Source organism: Balaenoptera physalus (assembly GCF_965194825.1).
Source record: "Balaenoptera physalus genome assembly, chromosome: 16".
Lineage (NCBI taxonomy): Eukaryota > Metazoa > Chordata > Mammalia > Artiodactyla > Balaenopteridae > Balaenoptera > Balaenoptera physalus.
In genome coordinates, this window is record NC_138898.1 from 82,620,297 (window position 1) to 82,636,671 (window position 16,375).

At 34.9% G+C, this 16,375-nt stretch overlaps 1 protein-coding gene and 1 pseudogene across 12 annotated transcripts in view; one reads left to right on the forward strand and one right to left on the reverse strand.

Annotated features, from left to right (window-relative positions):
* Positions 1 to 16,375, reverse strand: part of GTF2I (general transcription factor IIi) — a 143,865-nt gene that overhangs the window by 35,529 nt on the left and 91,961 nt on the right. For 4 of the 11 annotated variants that reach the window (XM_082432296.1, XM_082432286.1, XM_082432294.1 and 1 more), the window contains exons 10-12: positions 10,708 to 10,767; positions 8,615 to 8,671; positions 6,676 to 6,738 (exon numbers count right to left, since the gene is read on the reverse strand). In XM_082432296.1, the coding sequence (XP_082288422.1) occupies positions 6,676 to 6,738; positions 8,615 to 8,671; positions 10,708 to 10,767 (180 nt within the window). The remainder of the gene's footprint in view (positions 1 to 6,675; positions 6,739 to 8,614; positions 8,672 to 10,707; positions 10,768 to 16,375) is intronic. The other 7 variants (XM_082432290.1, XM_082432287.1, XM_082432293.1 and 4 more) reach the window with 5 other exon arrangements.
* On the forward strand, positions 1,926 to 3,730 carry LOC309646271 (elongin-C pseudogene; annotated as a pseudogene). Its single transcript has one exon. The product of its transcript is annotated as an elongin-C pseudogene (transcript).

The following is a 16,375-nucleotide window of genomic DNA, read 5'->3' on the forward strand; positions in this document are numbered from 1 at the left end:
TAAACAACTTACGACACTACAAAAACTTTCACGCGTTGAATTCCACTGTAGAAACCCATGTTCAAATCCAGAAAAAAACAAAAAAAAAATTTGTAGTAAAAAACAATTTAAAAAAGACAAACTACCAGTAAAATAAAACTTGACTATGTAACATGGGCTCATAATGATTAAACTACTACAAGGATTAAAAATGGTCAGAAGATTCTTAAATAGGTTATTAAATAGATTCACACCTAAGTAGATACATTTTGGAAAACGTATTAGGTATTTCTCTAATGTCTGGCTTTCAATTCTGAAAACAGACTGACAAAATCCCCCCTTTCCAATTTCCAAATAGATTTTTAGACGCCTGAGAGTATTTTCAGGCTAATTTGCAAATGGTAAAATGAAATATACTCATTTCACCTATGAATATTGTCAAAGCATTTTAAATGCTTAGTATTAATATTTCTTTACAAACATTAAGCAATGACATTTAAAACAAAAGTATTTTCCTTACAGGCCAATGCAGCCTAAATATTTCTATAGATTATCATTTAAAATTATTGCTAATTGAATTATATAACATGAAAACCGAAAGACTATAAAATAAAAAAGAAAATATAGCTTTAGGATGGTAATGAAAAGTCAGTGCTCTATTATATTCATCCCAATTGTAATCCGAACGGTTTGAAATTGAGGCCAAGGGGAAAGGGCAAGAGAGCTTTTCTTTAGTGTCCAAGACCTCATTTGTTCAATCAGATTAACTTATTTTAAAACAAAAGGATTTAATAGTATAAATATATTTTATGAAAGTACCTCATCGACCATAAATAAAAAATGACAAATCTAGAAGAGTGTTTTTTAACAAGATAACAAATGATTTAACAGACTGTAAAATATTAAAAAGTGATTATCACATTTCTCTCCAGTGACAAATAATGAAGTCAATCTATTAAATGTAAACAGATGAAATTAATTATGTGTGATGATAAAATACCACAACATATATTTTATTAAAAGACTAACCCATTTCATATATTTATTACCGGATCTTAGAGTGTTTTAATTCATATGAAACATGGAATGAGATCAAGAAGAGCTATGAACTCAACCACACCTTCTATTTTTTTTCTACTCTTGCAGCAAAAAACTCTGATTTTGAAAAAGTATGAAAACCTGTTACTCTTGACCTCAAAATCTCTTTCACAAAGGATCCAAATTATTTCCGTGTAGCAGAAACCAGTCTGCCTCTAACAATCACTCCAGCAGGTAGCACTGTTTTCTATCATGGTGCTTCAACATTATAAACAACCACTTTTGTGTAAAAAGACACATATCTCTGGACACTTCCAATTTAAGCCCAAACTAAAAATATTTACATCATCAAAACTAAAAGCTTATAAAATGAATTTCAAGATATTTTAACATGCAAAAGCTGCAATTCAGTGAGGAATATGTCACAGCTATGCCTCAGTCTTAAAAACAAGCCTCCCACCCCTTGAAAAAAGGCAGTAACAGACCCTAACCCCAAATTACTATCTAGAAAAATCCTGTTTTCCTTTTTGCAACATACTTACAAATATGCCTATAGATAACACAGACCTCAGAGCTAAAATGTGTTACTAAACTCATCTAATTCTTTTTTTTTTTTTAGTTAATTTATCTATTTAATTTTGGCTGTGTTGGGTCTTCGTTTCTGTGCGAGAGCTTTCTCTAGTTGCGGCAAGCGGGGGCCACTCTTCATCGCGGTGCGCGGGCCTCTCATTGTCGCAGCCTCTCTTGTTGCGGAGCACAAGCTCCAGACGCGCAGGCTCAGTAGTTGTGGCTCACGGGCCTAGTTGCTCCGCGGCATGTGGTATCTTCCCGGACCAGGGCTTGAACCCGTGTCCCCTGCATTAGCAGGCAGATTCTCAACCACTGCGCCACCAGGGAAGCCCAAACTCATCTAATTCTTGATGAATGCATTAATAGCATATAAAAATTTTTTCTGATACTCTTTTCAACATAATCAAATTGGTAATGTTTTATCAAATAATCTGACACCTATTCAAAGTAAAAGAAACAAATCAAAATAAACCAGGCACTCTTTCTCTTAATTAATTACCCCTACACATTTCAAATTAATAGGTGGCATTTTCCACCCATGGACCCATGTCCTAAATCCTCCAAAAGTCTAATTTTTACATAATAATTGGATGTTCACTAAGTGATTTGTTAGCAACTATGAAGTTGAAAATACAAAATATTCAAATGATAACCTACCCAATTACATAGATTCTATGAACTCTCATGTAACATTTATCAGATAAGCATGATAACTACACGGTGACAAATAGCAAAGACTATTATTGCTCTATCTTCAGAAATGCCCAGAATTCAGTCACTCCTTATCCCTACTGTCACCATCCAGTTCTAAAGCACCTCCCTCTCTGCCCTGGATAACTACAATAGCTTTGCTTCCACTATGGTCTGCTCTCAGTCTTTACAGCAGCCCTGTTTCTTCAACAAGGAGGACAGAACTTGTCACTTCTCTGTTCAAAACTCTTCAATGGACTTGCCTACCTTGTTCACTCCTTAGCACCTAGTACAACCCCCAGCACACACAAGGTGCCTGGTATTTGTGGACTGATTAAATGAACATTTGAACAGTGCAGTCCTTAATTTTGTGCGGCAGCCAAGTATTTATCAATGTCCTACGCATAAATTTCATGAAAAAGGATACCATCAGAGGATGAAATCCAACTATTCAAACTCTAAAACAGTGTTATCCAAAGTGGCCCTGGCGTAGGGCTGTGGTGGTGCGCGGGGACCCGGTGCGGTGACAGTGGTTGCTGCAGGGCTGATGAGAAACTACTAAAGTTCCTGTGCACGCAAAGTAGAATTTCATAAGAACATAGTGGATGGAGAAGAGAAAACCTACAGTGGCTATAAGGGCCCTGATGCCATGCATGTAAAATTGATATCTTCGGATGGTCACGAATTTACTGTAAAAAGAGAACATGCGCTAACATCAGGAACAATAAAAGCCATGTTGAGTGGCCCAGGTCAGTTTGCTGAGAACGAAACTAATGAAGTCAATTTTAGAGAGATCCCTTCACATGTGCTATCAAAAGTATGCATGTATTTTACCTACAAGGTTTGCTACACTAACAGCTCCATGGAGATTCCTGAATTCCAACTGCACCTGAAATTGCACTGGAACTGCTGATGGCTGCAAACTTCCTAGATTGTTAAATAAATTATTTTAAAAAAAAACAAAAAAGTATAGTCCATATATAGGTGGTACTGTGAACTCCACTCCGGTGTGTAAATATTTATGTATAGTTTTCAATTTATTTAAGAAAGAAAATTTCAAAGAGTCTTACTTAAGACACAAAATTAAACTTTTTAATCTACTTAAAATCAATTTGAAGGGACTTCCGTGGTGGTCCAGTGGTAAAGAATCCGCCTTCCAATGCAGGGGACTCGGGCTCGATCCTTGGTCGGAGAACTAAGATCCCACATGCCACAGGGCAACTAAGCCCGCGCGCCACAACTACAGAGCCCGTGTGCCTCAACTAGAGAGGCAGCGTGCCACAAACTACAGAGCCCACGCGCCCTGGAGCCCACGTGCCACAACTAGAGAGAGAACACCCACTAGCCACAACTAGAGATAAGCCCGCGCGCACCACAACTAAGACCCGACACAGCCAAATAAATAAATATAAATAAATAAAATTTAAAAAAATCAATTTGAAGACAAATTAAGTTAAGAAACAATCAGGGCGTTAGGCCACAGCAGAATAAACGTGTGAATGACTCAAGTTCGTGGGAAAACGTGTTGAAAGTGAACTGCACTGTAAGGAGACCTCTTCTCAAGCAAAACGCTTCCCATTATTAGCACACCCATGACAGCCAGACCTCAAACAACTCTTAGGTAAGATTGTCTCTGTACTTATCAAAGACATGCATGTGTCAAAGACCTGACAACAGTCTGATTTTACCCAGAAATGTAGTCATGATGTTTATGAAATTAAGGCACGCACAGCCATATTACTCCAAGGGGGTATTTCCCAAACCTAAGTCAAAAAGTTATACATGCGCACCAATGTCTTCAAGAACAAATTGATCATCACAAATGGAAGAGCACATCTCAGCTCAATAGACTATTTCTTGCAGTTTAACGTGTCTGCATCAATCTCAATTAAACCCTTCATAACTTCACATAATTGCAAATAAAGATATCAAGGTTAAAGTACTGTGGCAAATCTTACAAACTTACTTGATGACAAAGTTTCTTTTTTCTTTTCTATAAACTTTTTGGGAAATGCAGAAAGATACAATATGAGAAAACAAAAGTCACCCCCAGGCAAGCAGGATTATCTTATTTCCTTCCAAGCACAAGTATTTTCCTAAACAAAACTAACATAGTTCTATAGATACACTTTTCCTTTTAAAGGTGACTTGTTCTTGCAAGGCAGGGTTTTTTTTTTTTTCACAAAGCATATTACACTAGGGGTCTTTTTTCAGATCACATATTTAAAAAAAAAAAGTTACCATTTCAATGCCAATATATTTTTTCTAATATGAGAATGTATCAAAATTTAATTTTCTAACTATGGATATTTTCCTAGTTTCTAGCATTTTATAATCATCTTTCCAGAAAAAAATACAATATACTTATAAAAAGATGTGCATGTGAGTTCTCATTTGACCTTCCTTGTTAGTATCACAGATTACATTTTACCTTCCTTAATGTATGGATAACAATTAATTAGCAATTTAATTAGAGTCGGTATATAATAGTTTGTTCGTAAACATATATCCCACAGAAAATGCTACCCTGTAAAGTAATTACGTTACACAGACCTGGTATTTCACTAGTCTTCTGAACATAAGGCAGCAGCCTTAATAGCAAAAGTCTACTTGTTGACAAATTTGGATGATGTATCAAACTTCTGGTACTATGTCTTAGTTTAAAAGAAATGGGATTTATCACTCCCTCCAAAGAGTTAAAACTGAAAAGATTGACACACATTTCAAGTTTATAAGTCATTTATTTCATAATTATCTTGACATCCCTTTAAAGGTCTTATACTATTAAAAACAAGTGTTTATTTTCTAAACAATTCTAACAAATTGTTTATCTGTTCTTTATCAGATAAAGATAAACAAATTGTTTATCTTTATCTGTTTATCTTTAACTTTATCTGTTTTAAGATTTGTTTTCAGATAAATCAATGTGGTTATTAGTCCTATTTAAAAGCTTTATGCTAATAATTTTAATCATCAATTTTTCTTATCTCTATAGGAAGGAAAAGGTTCTTAGTGTTCATAATATAAATATAATATTTATAAATTTTCTTCTCATAGTTGAGTTTCAAATTAAAAAGCAATTAAATTCAATTATTGTGGACTAGCCCTCCATGAAGACTCTGTGCAACAGGCTGGGGTTCGATCCCTGGCTGGGGAATTAAGATCCCACATGCCGCCCGGTGTGGACACATTAGCTAATTACTTACTTACTTGACTAGAAACAATTCAAAACTGCTTTTAGGTTAGTAAAATTATGTTAATGATAAAATATGTATATTAAATTAATTGAGATGTTAATACACAAAGTATGAGAAAATGTCTGATATTAGGTAAAAGCTACCAATCAACTTATAATTTAGAAGCAATGAAGACAAACACTTTGAATAGCTTGAAGTAGCCAAACACCGTAAATAACCAAGTGGACACCAGTAGGAGACAGGTTATTTAAAAAAAAAAAAAAGGAGAGACAAAGATAGCAAACCAAGAAAGGTTATGTAGCAGTTAAAAAAAATAATAATGATGAAGTACCAAGATGTAAAGTTATGGGAAGAAAAAACTACGGGAAATGTGATATGTGTGTATTTTATTTGTTCATACACAATAAAGTGCCATCTACCACTGAGTAGAGGGTCACTGGAGCAGGGCGGGGGTTAACAGAGCTGTATTTTTACCTTAGAAAAAACTACTTTGAGGAGAAAAAACTTATAGAGGAATAGTGTGAGAAAACTTCAAAGGAAAAAAAAATCAATACACATTTAATAATTACTAAATATAAAGCGTGATACTGTTAATAATTAGCTGAATCTTTCAATAATTCAGGACAAACTGGCTCATCTGCATTCATGCATTATCTTTGAAGAAAAACTACATTTGAAGCAACTTTAACTATATAGAGAGATTACTTTAGAATATTTTTGTAGCTGCTGCTTCAAAAAAGTTTTGAAGGACAGATTATATGCTAGCCTCTAACTGCATTTTATGGGGGAAAACTATCAACACCTTCTCCTCCACTTCACTAAGGTAGACACAGGGGTTCCAGTACTAATTAAGTCTCTTATATCACACCCAATAACAGGTTATAAATCTGTTTTCGTGTGCATCCAGTCTGGTCATAGTTTTCGCTTTTTAAAAATTCTCTATTCCCAATGATAGAAAGTATATAGCTTGGCCCACTGCTCATTTTCACGGCTTACTTTTGTTGTCTAAAACTCCCAAAGCACTGGGTGTGCTGGTGGGATATGGGCTGCTTTGGTCACACATACACATATATGCTTCAGGTTTTTTTTTTCACAAGTTTCCTTTAAAAATGAATGAAATGCATACTTAGCAATGTGAATGTGACAAATATTTTTATGACCAGAAGTAAACTTTTGGAATCAATGCTTTTAGATAACTAACCTTCAATAGTCACCTCAACTTCGGGGTCCTCACTTGTTTCTGAAGGGACATGTTGAGTAGAATCTTGAAAAAAATAAAATTCTAAAATGACATTCATTATAAAGCACTTTCTATTATGTTCCAACATTTTACTGATTTGATATTCCAAAAGCAGCCTACTATAAAATTTTACTGGCATTTTAATTCATCTCGTATTTGTTAAATTAAAATATCTGACCCTTTTCATTGTAAGTAGGGATAAAAGAAAATAAAAAGTAGAGAAACTCTGGAAAACTATTAGACAATACCAAATTACCTGCATTAATGGACTCAAAAAACTTTTATTTTTAGAGGAATAAAATTATAATGAAGTACAATTATTTTCCTGCTGTAACTAGAAGACGCTAGGATAAAAACAAAGGCTTTATTATTCTTTTTAAACTATTTCTCCTCTTCTTTCAGAAATCCTAGGAGTGGCTTATATTGTTAAATAAAACCACAATCAAATTTTTTGCAATGGGGACCTTCATATCAAAACAGTGACTATAACAAATGCATACAGGACCGTATCACCTAACTTTATATGCAACATACTTTACAAAATTAAATATTTGTGTTACTACACAAAACAAATGTACATCAGAATGTTAGTGCTGGAAGCTCAGCTAGAGAGTATCTTCATCAACTCTCTTTTCATTTTGCAAAGGCTGAGAGATTAATTGATTTGCCAAAGATTATGTTTACTTGTTAGTAAAGGAATAAAGAACAGAACCGAACTTCAATTCGACTCTATTAACACTGCAATATGACAATAAAAATTTCCTCAAAAATAAAGCAGTTCAAAGCCTAATATCTAATTCACATTGCCCAATGAACCCCAGTACAATTTGTCTTGTATACAGGTATCTCCTTGCTATAAATACTACCTATCCAAAACAGAGGATTTTGTCACAGAGGAAATATCTAATTACCTACACACAGTAAAAGAAAACAAAAAAATTTCATCCACACCATCGTCTATTAAAAAAACAAGAAATTTAAAATGAGCATTTCAATACTTCTGCAAGAAATGTATTCCAATTAGAATACTCTAATTCTAAAACTGAATTTGGAAAGATCAGTCAACTTTCCAGGGACCTTCAGAACTCCCTCCACTCGAAGAAAGTAAAAGATCAAATTACTGATTTTTAAAAAATAAAACAAAAAAGCAAATATAAGGAATAAAAAGGTACAGAATAGAGTTCCTTTTTATTCTTAAAAAAATAAGGCTTGACATGACCAGTTTATGTGAGAAATAATAATTCTACAACAATGTCCAGTTACCTTAACCAGTTATTTTCCTTGGGAGAAATCTACAAAAATTCTTTTGGAACTATCTAAATGGTTTAGCAACAGGAAGCCATTCTGCATGGTAACCGTTTAACTCAAGATTCCAATAACTAAAACAGCTGTACCATAGTTGAATATCCATTCAATCCTACAATCAGAGGAGGATGGTTGGCTAAGAGACAAAGCAGTCCACGGGGTGGCTGTGGATATAAAAATGAACCGAGAGGAGATCTTTCTTTCATTAATCGTATGGAGAATACATTACCCTACTTTAAAAAATGGTACTAATAGTATGTTTTAAAATGAAATATGAACAGAGCCAGTAATAATTTTAATTCTAACTATCAAAACCATTCTTTCAAAATATGGCAAAAAATGACCAAGAAAAAATGGGCAGCATTTTGCATTTACTTACCACTTAAGTTTTCCTCCCCATATGCTTTATTATTCAGTACAATAAAAGAGGTATATTAAATATCATCTTAGGACTAAAAAAACAACCTGTTGGCTAAGAAGGCATACCATAACAATCATCATTTCATTTCCAAATAAGGTGTTTTAAGGATAATATTCTCTATAGAACAGAACAACATAATACAAGTACAGCAAAGTAAAAATCCCTGTATCTAACCTTCTGCTGGTACTTCCATTTCTGTTCCTTCATTGCCCTCTGAAGAATGATGGCTTCCTAAAAAGAAAATATACCACATATAATAAACCAATAAACACTGATATTGGAAGAAGAGATACTAGGTAACAATGCAAATAATAACATGAATACAAACTGATTCCTTAACTCCTTAGCAGTTAATTCAAACAATGTTATCTAATTCAGAAAAACATGTAACACTTCTGTATGAAAGCTCAAAAAATTATTTTAAAACATAAACATATAGATTAAACCGAAGTAGGTTTGGGGATTTACTATTAGTTACTGGAACTACACAATATAATTACTGATAGATGTTAGAATTTGAGAAGTAGAATAGTATGTTTCAAAGTGCCATGCTCATCTGTCAATGACACACACACAAAAACACACACCAGAGTAAATTTCTTCTTTGCTCATAGACTCTATCAAGGCTAGATAAACAAGTTCAGGTTGGGCTGTGAAATGTTTCCTGCTTTCCATTTTTACTACGGTGGAAGCTATGGAAACTCAATCCCCATTATTTAACCAAAGTTGCACTTAAAGGAAACTCGTAAGTTAAAACTTAAGATACTACCTTTAGTCTCAAAAGCATTTTAATTCAGGTAATATAATCTGCCTGCTTCTAAACACTGGAACATAAAGCAATGTATCAGGTTAGGCAGTCAAAAGGGAAACAGGCTCACCCTATCAGAGAAGCAGCTTGACTCACAAATAGGAAAGAAGTAATCTAAAACCCAAGAGAGCCAATGAGGACAAGTGCCCAAACTGCCCCAGAATATTTATCCTCTGTCCTTAAATGTCTGAGCTACTAACATAGAAAAGATTGAAAATCACTGCCTTCGTGTATAAATAAAAATATATTACCTATAAGGAAGAATAAAGCACAAAGGGGGAGGGGAAGCAAAATCAGGTCTATTTTGTCATCCATTGGTAACTAATTAAAGAAACTATACTAAAGGTACAATTCCCAGACACAGGTTTCAAATACACTTTATCTTGATTTTTAAAGAACACTGACTACAAACACTGTCATTCAGTGCCTAGCACCTTTGAATTTTAAAGTGCCATGCAAAGACCAAATGTTTTTGGTTTTCAATGTCTAACTTTATGGTGCTGTAATTATCTGGGGATTCTTTTCCACTTATTTCATATTCTGAAAACTCACCTGAGCTCAAAACACTAGATAAATCTATAAATCTGTAGCCATGAATTATTTCTTTATTGAACTTCTTAAATACGCTTTCTCAACGCACAGCCCCCACCCCCCAATTAAACGTTAACATTTGAATTCATGGAGCATTGGGTTCTTTGACTATAATGCCAAAGAAAACAAAAATGTGAGGTCAAAACAATCAATGAGAGATAACGGAGAAGAGGCCAGTACTTAATAAAAAGGCAAGATTGGGTAAGAATAAGAAAAATTAAGGTGATTGTCCCACCCGGTCAGAATATTACAAGAGTACATGTAAACAATGACTCTACGTGTACTTTTTGTTCTTTAAAAATCTGAAATAAGCAATTACATTTATATTAAAAGTAAAGCTAAATAAAATAAATCTTATGAGCTAAAAGCCAGAATAGACAGAAGTAAAGTAAAAGCCAGCACAAATAGCCTATGATCATCAAGTTAGGGAACACTACACAGAAATTCCCAAAGAGGTATTCAATCAATAAACTTAGGGATTTACAAATGATATCTTACAACCTTTCTAAAAACTAAGTATCAACATGACCTTATTGATATTTACATTACTAACTATGCAATATAAGCCTTATTTCTGACTATTCTGATATAAGGTATAAATGTGTACTTTACCTTAAATATGAAAGTGTGTCATGTACCCATTTCGAGATTCATTACTAGATTCACAAAAGGGAAAATTGGTTTTGAAAAATTGTTGCTTGTGAAGTTCATTTATATGTTTAAAAAAAAAAAGGCCAATACATTTCTTTTTCCTTTTCCATTTAGAAAAGTAATAATACAGATATAAATACTAAAACACAGTCTGTCCAATATAAAGAAACATTAAATAAGAACAGTATGTGGGAAAATGGAAGTGAAAAAGTTATACCTTGCAAAGACTTCGAAAGGGGGAGTTTGTCATCAACATCATCAGTTTCAGAAGGGCCTGCTTTGGGATACAAAGATAATACTTCAAAAGTAATCCCAAAAATGTATTTTGGGTCACTTCAGCAAACAAATTTGGGCGAGAGATATGGAATAATACAGCCTTTTCATGAACAAAAAAGGCAAAAAAAAAAAAAAAAAAAAGAAAAGAAAAAAAAAAGACTGACAAAATGAATGGTGTCAATTTATGGTCTTAGTGAATGGAAAAGGTGTATTCAGATAAACTCATATACAGACAGTCAAAAGAAATTTTGAAAACAACTAACTCGACATGAATTGAATGGGAACAATATGTCTAAAATGGTGGATATGGGTAATGTTCATGACAGCAAACTGCAACTTTTACTTCATACAGATTTTAAGTGCAGATATATCTTACAAGGTGCATTTGTTTCTTCCTTGCCAAATATTTGGCTTAATGTTTTGTCATACTAAAGAAAAATGCAGAATCAAATTGTTACACCTTCCTTAGAATCTCTAAAATAATGCAATTAACCTATCAATAAGCTTGAATCTCCACTGAAATAGAAACATGACAAACAGTTAATTCAGAATCCTCCCTTCCTGAAGATCCATAAACACTTTTTAATAACTTAACATGGTTTTTCCCAATTATTAACATACAATGTATTTTGTGTTAATTAAACCTTCACAGAATGCTATAGATTTTGACAACACACCTGCATGTATTATGCTTTTAGTGAAAGTAATAGATTTAAGAGAACAAAACATTGTGTTTTCAATGACTACTTAACATAAACAGGTCCTTGCATTAATATGAATACAAACCACTTCACTACCTCTGAATATTTTTTGGAAAATATCCTAAGACTTTTGAAAGACTTTGCAAATGCATGAGGGATTTCACGAAGAGGCACAAAACTACACATTATAAATAAAGGACACAGCATAGAAGAAAATAATTTCATAGAAAATAGAAAAATTATTTGTATTTGGAATCTCAACTACGAGCAAGATGATAAATGAAAGACACCTGAATTCAAATGCCAGATTCACTGCTTCCTAGTCATGTGATCCTGGGTAAAAATATACAGAAGAAATAAATTATGTGATAGCTAAAGGTACTAACTGACTTCCAAACACTGCTTCAGCGGCTGTTCCGCAAGTCTAGCTATGTATCGTTATCGACATTGTTCTGTTCTAAATTACTTTAATTAGGTCCTCTTCAAGTCAATAAAAGTGTATTTCTTAGGATTCCCACTGTACAGCATTTCTATTTTAAATAACATGCTTATTATTGACTTCTAATTTAACTAATTACATTACACTCGGGGAATTCTTTAAGGCTACCTGTGAACAAATATAAAAGTCAACTTTTGTAAAAGATCCATGTCTCGTAAATAAACATTTATTTGCTGGGTAAAGAGTTCTGGATATACAACAACTAGCTTATGTTTGTAAATTTCAGAGTTCAAATACTCTATTTACCATTTATAAACATTTTAAAAAAGCATTTTAGAAATACAGCCAGCCATCTGTATCCCTGCATTCAGCATCTGCAGAGTCAACCAACCATGGATCAAAAAATTGGGAACAAAAAAATCCCAGAAAGTTCCAAAATGCAAAATTTGAATTTGCAGCATGCTGGCAACTATTTAGATAGCATTTACATTGTATTAGATATTTAAGTTATCTAGACATGATTTAAATAAAGTATAGGGGTGGGTGTTTGTAGGTTATATTCAAATACTACACCGTTTTATATAAAGGACTTGATCATCTGTGGGTTTTGATACTGGGGGGTGGCCCCGGAACCAGTCCCCCTGTGGATACCAAAGGATGACTGTACAATACAGCAATGCAAATAAACAACCTATAAGTACACCCAACAAAATGTCTCACAAATTACATGTTTACAGAAGAAGCCCGATACATGCCGACAGATTCTATTTATATGAACTACAAAAACAGACAAAACTAACCTAGGTTGTTACAAATCAGGACAATGGTCTGCATTGGAAAGGGGCTGCCAGGAAAGGAGCCCAAGGGAAAAGGAGCTTCTAGCATAGTGATCCCTAACAATGCATGAAGCAAAGTGAAAGAACTGGAAGGAGAAATAGACAGAGGCAGCTGGAGACTTCAATACTTTTGTAGTGGATAGAAGTAAAGAGAAACGTCAGTACAGATATAGCAGGTCTGAATGACCGTCAAGCAACCTTAACAAAGCTGAAATAACTGAAATTATACAAAGAATGTTCTCCAACCATAATGGAAATAAACTAAAAATCAGTAACAAAGCTACCTGACAAGTCCACAAGTATGTGGAGATTAAGACTACACTTCTACAGGGAATTCCCAGGCGGTCTCAGTGGTTAGGGCTCTGCACTTTCACTGCCGAGGGCCTGGGTAAGATCCCTGGACAGGGAACTAGGATCCCACAAGCCATGTGGTGCGGCCAAAAAAAGAAAAAAAGAAAAAAAAAGACTACATTTCTACGTAAACCAGAGGACAAAGGGGAAATTAGAAAATGTTTTGAAATGAATGAAAATAACCATATCAAAGTTTATAGGGTGCAGTTAACTAATGCTTAAGAGGGAAGTTTATGGCATTAAATGCTTACATTGGAAAATATTTCAATGATTTAAGCTCCCATCTTAAGAAACATAAAACAAAACCAAATTAAAATTAAAGCAACCAAAAAGAAAGAAAGAAAGAAACATAAGAGCAAAAAAAAATCACTGAAATTTTGTAAAAGCTAGATCTTTGAGGAAAAAAGAAAAAAACTGAGAAAGTTCTAGAGCAAGAGCAACGGTTCTCCACTGGAAGTGATACTGTCCCCAAGGGACATATGGCAACGTCTGGAGACGTTGTGGCTTGTCACAACTAGGGAGATGCTACTGGTATACATCTAGCAGGGAGGCCAGGGAGGATACTAAACATCCTACAATGCAGAGCATAAGACAGATACTGACAACAATGAATTGTCTGATCAAAATGTCAGTATTGCCAAGTTTTAAGACAAAGCCCTGAGCTAGAATGACCAATAAGAAACAAACAAAAAAAAGACACAAATTACTATAATTAAATTACTACAGACCCAGCAAACGTTAAAATTAAAAAAAAAGAAAGAAAACTTAGGACAAAGTAGACAAATTCCTTAAAAGACACAAACTGCCGACTCTTAATCAAGAAGAAATACATAACCCGAGCAGACCTACAATGATTAAAAGAAATTTTAAAATTAAAAAATGGAGCAAATTTTTAAACCTTCCATTAGAGAAACCTCAAGGTCCAGGTGGATTCATTGGGAAATTTTATCAAAAATATATAGAAATGGAATAATATCAATTCTACAAAAAAATTCTTCAAATATATCATTTCCCAATTCACTTAGGCCAGTATTACCAAAACCAAATAAGGACATTTACAAGAAAAGAAACTTCTAACTAATATCTCTTAAGAACATTTGAAAACGTTCTTAAGAGATATTAGTCAGAACCGACATTTGAAAATTAATGTTGATGGCCATTTTAACAGATTAAACGAGAAAAATGATGTAATCATCTCCAGAGATACAGAAAACACCTTTCACAAAATTCAACATCCAATCACCATAAAAACTCTTTACAGGGCTTCCCTGGTGGCACAGTGGTTGAGAATCTGCCTGCCAATGCAGGGGACACGGGTTCGAGCCCTGGTCTGGGAAGATCCCACATGCTGCGGAGCAACTAGGCCCGTGAGCCACAACTACTGAGCCTGCGTGTCTGGAGCCTGTGCTCCGCAACAAGAGAGGCCGCGATAGTGAGAGGCCCGCGCACCGCGATGAAGAGTGGCCCCCGCTTGCCGCAACTAGAGGAAACCCTCGCACAGAAACGAAGACCCAACACAGCCAAAAATAAATAAATAAATAAATAAATAAATAAATAAATAAATAAATAAATAAAAATAAAGGAATTCCTTTAAAAAAAAAAACTCTTTACAAACTCTGAACTGAAGGAAATTTCTTCAATCTGATGAAGGGCAACTACAAAAAACCTACAGCTTTCACAGAGAAAGAGTTCCTTCTAAAACTGCAAACAAGGTAAGGATGCCTACTCTCACTACTATTCATCGTAACACTGGAATGTTGAAGAGCTGGTGCAATTAACACAAGAAAATGAAAGGAAAGAAATAATACTGTCTACTTACAAAATCCCAAAGATTTTTTCCCAAAGAGTTGCTATATACTAATACATGAATTTTAACTAGGTCACAAGATACAAGGTCCGTATGTAAAAGTCAACTGTAGTTCTACATATTAGCAATATAGTTGGAAGCTGAAACTGTAAAAGAACAGTACACCATTTACAGTAACACTGGAAAACATTAAATACTTACATATAAATCTTACAAAATATGTACAAGACCTGTATGCTGAAAACAAAGCACTGATGAAAGGAATCAAGAAAGAGCTAAATAGATAAGATACATATATATCATGCTCATGAATCAGAAGATTCAATATTAAGATATTCAACCTAAATTAGTCTATAGATTCAGCACAATCTCCATCAAAATCCCCACGGGGGGGAAGGGGGAAGGACTTCCCTGGTGGTCCAGTGGTTAAGACTTCGCCTTCCAATGCAGGGGGTGCGGGTTTGATCCCTGGTTGGGGAGGTAAGAAGATCCCACATGCCTCCAGCCAAAAAGCAAAACATAAAACAGAAGCAATACTGTAACAAATTCAACAAAGACTTTAAAAATGGTCCACATCAAAAAGAATTAAAAAATAAAAAAATAAATCTTGGGCTTCCCTGGTGGCGCAGTGGTTAAGAATCCACCTGCCTTGCATTGGCAAGGGACACTGGTTTGAGCCCTGGTCCGGGAAGATCCCACATGTCGTGGAGCAACTAAGCCCATGTGCCACAACTACTGAAGCCTGCGTGCCTAGAGCCCATGCTCTGCAACAAGAGAAGCCACCGCAGTGAGAAGCCCACGCACTGCAACAAAGAGCAGCCCTGCTCGCCGCAACTAGAGAAGCCTGTGTGAGGCAACGAAGACCCAACTCAGCCAAAAATAAAATAATTTAAAAAAAAAAAAAATCTTTAAAAAAAAAAGTCCCCACAGGGCTTTTTGAACAAATCAATAAGCTGATTTTAAAAATTTATATGAAAAGGAGCTAAAATAGGCAAAATCATGTTGAAAAAGAAGGATAATTTTGGTGGACTCTCACAATCTGATTTTAAGACTTATTATATAAACTATAGTCCTCAAGACAATGTAATTTTGGAAAAACATAGAAACAGATCAATGTAACAGAATATACTCGACAAAACTGACAGAGACGTAAAGGTAATGCAATAGAAAAAGAACAGTCTTTGGGCTTCCCTGGTGGCGCAGTGGTTAAGAATCCGCCTGCCAATGCAGGGGATGCGGGTTCGAGCCCTGGTCCGGGAAGATCCCACATGCTGCGGAGCAACTAAGCCTGTGCACCACAACTACGGAGCCTGTGCGCCACAACTACTGAGCCTGTGCTCTAGAGCCCGCGAGCCACAGCTACTGAAGCCTGTGCGTCACAACTACTGAAGCCCAAGAGCCTAGAGCCCGTGCTCTGCAACAAGAGAAGCCACCCCAATGAGAAGCCCGTAGACCGCAACGAAGAGTAGCCCCCA